General features: G+C 33.1%; 1 protein-coding gene across 1 annotated transcript; it reads right to left on the bottom strand.

The window, feature by feature from the left end:
• Positions 1 to 224: 224 nt before the first annotated feature.
• On the bottom strand, positions 225 to 5,168 carry LOC8259696 (fimbrin-2). The gene is made up of 14 exons (XM_002527211.4): positions 4,779 to 5,168; positions 4,489 to 4,659; positions 3,868 to 4,109; positions 3,576 to 3,747; positions 3,405 to 3,443; positions 3,190 to 3,258; positions 2,990 to 3,106; positions 2,296 to 2,507; positions 1,997 to 2,152; positions 1,550 to 1,749; positions 1,304 to 1,461; positions 922 to 1,018; positions 730 to 821; positions 225 to 626 (listed from the first exon to the last, which is right to left on the bottom strand). Exons 1-14 carry the CDS (start codon positions 4,863 to 4,865, stop codon positions 456 to 458), a joined length of 1,983 nt encoding a protein of 660 aa, XP_002527257.2. The 5' UTR covers positions 4,866 to 5,168; the 3' UTR covers positions 225 to 455.
• Between the last annotated feature and the right edge of the window lie 949 nt (positions 5,169 to 6,117).

The following is a 6,117-nucleotide window of genomic DNA, read 5'->3' as shown; positions in this document are numbered from 1 at the left end:
AGGGGAGACACAGGAAATAAGAAGCTGCTGCTGAATCAGAAGAAGGGGGCCAACATCTTTCTCCTTATTTTTTTCAACAAATTGAGCTTCTAGCACATTTATGATCGATCTGAAATGCATATTAATCAGCCCTAACTTGGTGCATGTAATTTATAGTTAGCATTCACTGCATTCAAAATCTTTTTTTTTTTAAAAAGAAAGAAAAAGAAAACAAAAACAAGTAATTACATAAACAGAATTTTCTATCTTATTACAACAAATGAAAAGGAAAACCCTACTCGCACATGCATTTACTTAGCAAAATTCGGTTTAAAAACACTCCATCTCCTATATCTCATACATTATAGACATCTTTGCAATCAAGTTTACATAACAAAGAATAAAGAGAGGCCCCAAAAATAATATAAAAAAAAAAAAACTGAAGGAAATTATTATATGTAAGTTTTATAGTGTTTTTATAGATGGCCATTCTCTTCTAAAGATGACTCGGAGGCAGAATCATCCACTGTTGAATTTGAGATGGTCTCACTATCTGAAATTCCAGCTGATGCTTTATCTTCAACTGGTTGTTTCAAGAACCAATACATAATGCTTGCAGTCAATGTCAGTATCATTTTTTGATTCACCTGAAAAAAGAAAAACAGACAATTTTAATCCCATCCTTTTAAAAAGCCATGTCACATTAAAGAACTACCGAGAACATCATCATCTTATAGCTGCAAGAAGTACCTCTGTTATGTCTTCAGGAAGCAAAAATATTGAGCATCCTAGCTTCCTTGCTATACTTATGATGTAGGTGGCATTCATCTTTTTCTCCTCATCTGCATTTGCTCCCAAAATGTAAGACATAGTTGAGAAATTCATTCTAAAATGTGCTGTGGGGAAACTATAACACAAGATGAAAATGTAGGAAACATATACCAGTTATCCCTTTTGTGACAAGACCCCAATTTACTGCTCTAGGCTGAACAGCACTTAGAAGCTCCAGGAAGAAAATGCCATCTGACAAACTCTTATCCTGCAACAATTAGATAAAGTTGAAACTTATCCAAGATTATCATACATTTCTTGCAATCCCAATTATGACGAGTAATAGAGTTAAAACAAAATAAAAAGGAAAGTAATTCCTTATGTTGCTTACAAATAGTTCTCATATAACTATTGGAACACTTTATTGATTAAAAATATTAACAATCGTATGCGGTTGCTGTATTTCAGAGCATGTCAAAATGCTGAAGTCTTGTTACAGAAGAGTGGAGAATGATGTCTTTTATTTACGTTGAAGTCAGCTAGAGAAGCATACCTTAAAGCTGTCCATGCGACTCTGGCTGCCTCCATTGCGAACCTTGGTGTTGGCCCATTGTAAAATATCAGTATCAGTGATTTCTTTTCCATGAGAGTGGAATCTTAAGTTCCTTAGAAGTTGGAGGATGTTATATCTCATCAACTGCCACAGATAAGCTAAAGAGAATTGCCAGCATCAGTGTATATCTTTTAAGACTACTAGAGCAACTAGGATCCACCATTAATTGTTGGGTGGAGAACATACCTAATATCAATTTTTTATTTCCTTGCACGATGTCGTTCCCAGCAATGTTAACCAGGGAAAACTTTAACTGTTTTCCTATTTTTACAACTTGATTACAGTTTTCTACTTTTCTGAACGGCAGCTTGATTGGAGGCTTATTTGCAATCTTCCAATTAACAATCCCTGGTGACACCTTGTCAAGGGTTTCTAGAAGAATCCACCTGGAGGACGACAGGAAAGTTCAATTAGCATCAGATTCAGAATGAATGAAAGTGAAAGAACTAGATGTAGTTTGAGCTTTTATAAAGCCAGTAGTACTCTCTTATCTTTACAAGGTAACTTATCACAAGACCATAGGCAGGACAAGACACGAGATTTTCATGTTAGAAAATGAAAAGGTTCGGATAAAGCACCAAAATAGCAAGTGTTTTAAAAAGAAAAATAGAATTCTATGTAGCTAATACCGACCCATTCCTAAGATCTTCAAAGACATTGTCGATATAGGTTGAATTCCCAAGGCTGTTCATCCACAATCGAAATGCTCTTTCCTCTCTGGAGATCTGTGTGTCATCAGGTAGTGTCTCAAGAAAAGATATCTGTTTAGTTTGAGTTGACAACCCATTTCTGCAGGACAATAACGGTGGTTAGCTTTTATATCTTTAATCTTTAGATGGATTAGCAGGAAAAATTGCAAGCCATCGATGTATTTAAACAAGCTATAAGCATTTGAAATGAAGTCCATTGCATGAGAAAGAATCTATTCTCACCTGTGCTGGAAAATATGCGCAACAAAGGCAAGGTTGAGATTTGGGGAACCTTCAACAATGTCCTTTGCAGTTAAATATCTCTTGCAGCCCATTCTATCTGCATGCTCAAGAACTAACTTTGCTCTTTCTAGATGGTCTTTCACCGTCAATGTTGATGCATTACTATACTCAGGTGCGAGAACATTTAAAAGATGAGCATAAGCTTCTGCATCCTGCAGGTAGCATATCCTATAGTTAAACACCATCACTTTTTTAAGGACAGAAATCAGAAGACAGATGAGTTAGTGAAGTTTGAAGCATGAAGCTGAAGACAAATGCATTGCTAAATTGGATTAAAACTAAGTGCTTACTCGTAAATAACTCACCAGTCAACTCCAAGTCAATATAGAAAATAATTGGCATATAGATATTAAATGTCAGAACTTTTTCAAGTAGTATAAAGAAAAAGAAGGTTATGGATAGATTTTGCAGCCTAGTTCAGATAAGACAGCTGAATTATTAAATTAAATGTCTGATAGAACCAGAATCCAGGTTGAAGTGCACCAGAAACCATGAGCCAAATCAATGGCCATTATAAGAAGATGTTTCTGGCAGCAAAACTATCGTACAAGTTTATACACTTCATTTGTTTTTAGTTTCTGAATCAATTGCAGGGGATTCAGTAATTTATCCTAAGTACTTAGCTCTGTTCTACCTTAACATCAGAAGAGAAGTTGGTGATAATTTTCTTGTATCCAGCTTTCTTCAATTGGAAATTCATCCATCTTAATAAGATCTTCTCTGGTGGTAGATTCATCAACTCTTCCACATCCTGTTTGCATAAGGCAACCACATATAAATAAAAGAAAACAACAGAATTTTGAAGAAAGTAAACGATTAAAGAACACTATGTACCTTACTGTCGTCGACTAGCTCCACCAATTGAGGTGTTTTCTTCAGGTTGAGGTCCGCCAAGAGTTGTATCTACAAAAGCAATAACCATTTAAAAGATTAATGAATATCAAAGCTTTTCTAATGCTCTGTTTTACTAATCATAAGCCATTAATGGGCACATAGAATTTCAAACTCTATAAACCATTATTATGATTCCTTCATCCTTAAAATCTTACCTTAATGATTTGAGAAATCAATCCAAGCATAAGATGGCGCTGAAATTGAGAAGACATACAAGATATTATCATCAATGATACAAAATCATAACTCATAAACAGATTGAACTCAATATGGTCAAAGTGAAAGTAAGAGATTAATTAAAATACAGAAATGACATGTCTACATACCCTGCCTTCAATAAAATCTTGAGTACCAATATTAACTACAGTACATCCAATAGCCTTAGCAGAGTTAAGACATAATGTATGGTTTTCATTTCTTTCCCATGGATTAAGTACTGTCTTTGTATTAATTGCCCTTTCATCAATTGTACCAGGAACTGCCACATTGATAAGTTTGCTGCATCAAAGAAAAATGCTTAAAAAAATCTTACACCCACCATCATGAAAAACACTAGAAAATCAATCAAATGAAAAGGACCCACAACTACAATAGGGACATTAAAGAATAATCAATTACCAAAGTAGGACTCCATCCTTAGCAATTTCGAAGAGATCATTAGTTGAAGGGTCAATTGGCAGGTATTTCTTTAAGAAATCATCTCCTGCTAGGTAGTTATTGATATGAGCAACATAAGATGCCTTTTCAGATTCACTTATTGTGTGAAGTAATGTAGTTGTGGCAGCTTTAAGAAATGCAGATGAGTTCTTTGCAACAGTTCCTGTTCTTGCACTTGCATGTGCATGTAGTTTCAAATATACCTGCAGACATTACAACTCCCACTTTAATCTCCAGCTAAAAGAAGTAAGCTACACTTAGTCCAATTGACCCCACTATTTTCACAGATTCTTTCCAAAAACAAAATTATTAAAAGTAAGATTATTCTGTATTTTGATTGAATAACTAACCGCTAAGTTGATTTCTGTTTGTGTAATATTAATTAATTAAAAGATTCCAAGATTCAATTTTTCTGTTCTTCCTGTCATTTCTGTCAAAATTTTAAATTCAAGATTCCTGTGATTCACCTATCAAGCAGGAAATTATCTGCGATCTATCTATCTCTCTCTCACCCACACAAAATCAAGATTCTGAAAAGGGGACAATGGATCAAAATGAAAAAGAAAATGAAAGCTGATTCACCTTCAAAAAGAACTCAAAATCAACCTCATCATCAAGATTCTGATACAAATCTCGGATACAAGAAGCACGCTCTTCCTCAGTCAGATTCTCTCCCACTACTTTCAATCTTGACATTCTGGAAGGCAAGTCTTTCAGCGTCAGCTTCCCGCTTTCTCTTCTCATGCTCATAAACTTCAGTATTTGATCATTTAAATGACAAGAAAAGAACAAGAAAACAGATCAATAAAAATAACAAACAAACAAACAGTAACAAGGACTTCGGAAGCTTCTTTTGATAATGATCAACTTACATGAGTCTTTAAGCTGCGTAGCTCGACCTGAGTAAACTGGTTTTGAAGCCATGGATCTGATACAAGAATCCCTACATAACCTGACATGTTCAGTTCTTGCACCAAATCTTTTTATAACTTGATTTCTTGAATCTTTCTTTTTCTATTTGCAATAACCAATCCAATCCACTACAAAGAAAAGAAAAGAAAGAGAGAAAGATTGTTCTTTCTTTCTCTCTTTCTTGATGGTTTTCTTAAACTAGCCTGTCTCATACCAGATTTTGAATTTATTTATTTTTTTTCTCCTGCTGTTCTCTGTCTCTGTCTCTCTCTCTTCCCTCTTTTCTTACAGTGAGAGAGAGCTCAGTTCAGTTTGGGGGGGACGGGGTTGGAGCTGTCAGAGATTCAAAGAATTCAAATAATGACCAATTTGTCCCCTTTCTTTTAATTTAATATTTTATTATTTGTTGGATATGATATGTAGTAATATTCTCTCCCCTAAGTAGGAAGTGAGGGCCCTGGCTAAGCATTTCTGGATGGATGGGACTTTGTTGTCGTTTATAAATTCAAATATTTTAAGGACTAATTTATCCCTGATTGGTACTTAGTAAAGTGACCCTTTTTCCTTGCCACTTTATTTTTAATTAGCTTCATTTGTTTAATTAATAAAAGCTGTTTCTATGTATATATTACCTAAATTTAATGCTTCAAAGAAAGAAAGTGTTTATAATAATAACTTAATAATAATTTTTCCCAAAGTATATTAGTGATAATCTTTTTTATGTCATGATGCTATCTGTTCTTAATAACAGAGATTTGTCATAAAAAATTAAACTCATTTTCTAGGATATAGGAATTTGAATATAGATATTTATATATACTATTAAACTCAATGAGAAAAACTGGCTTTTACATCATGTTTGTTTTTAAAAAAATAATATTTTTGTGTTGAATTTAACACCCCTTTTCTAATTTATAATTATTTCACATACTAAAATTTTATTATTATTTATGATTAAATAATTAAGAATCTTTTTCAGTTCAAACCAAAAATTAAATGGTGTTTAATTTAAATTTGTGTATATTTTAATTAATTCACTTCCTTAATCCATATTCGTTGGTATAGTTGAGAACTTACTTCTTTAAGTGTGACTGTAAAAGCAATATTTACATAAATATAATATTGAAAAAATGGTTATAACTTGGGGATAAAATGATAAAATTAAAGGAGAAAATTGCCAAAGTCAATAATGAATGCAAATAATTGACTTATTTTTTAGCCAATAATCCTTTGCAAAAAAAGAATATATATATTTAAGTTAAAAATATCTACAATAGAAAAATTAAAAGAAAAATGACC

The sequence above is a fragment of the Ricinus communis genome, chromosome 7 (genome assembly GCF_019578655.1).
Source record: "Ricinus communis isolate WT05 ecotype wild-type chromosome 7, ASM1957865v1, whole genome shotgun sequence".
Taxonomy (NCBI): Eukaryota; Viridiplantae; Streptophyta; class Magnoliopsida; order Malpighiales; family Euphorbiaceae; genus Ricinus; species Ricinus communis.
The sequence above is the reverse complement of the archived record's forward strand: the minus strand, read 5'-3'. Positions and strand labels throughout refer to the sequence as shown.

Coding starts and splice junctions, on each gene's coding strand:
- LOC8259696 (XM_002527211.4), bottom strand. CDS start 4,865: ATGTCAGGTTATGTAGGGATTCTTGTATCAGATCCATGGCTTCAAAAC. Junction 3,748..3,867: donor AAGGATGGAGTCCTACTTTG/GTAATTGATTAT, acceptor TCTTTGATGCAG/CAAACTTATCAATGTGGCAG. Junction 822..921: donor TGTCACAAAAGGGATAACTG/GTATATGTTTCC, acceptor GAGCAAATGCAG/ATGAGGAGAAAAAGATGAAT.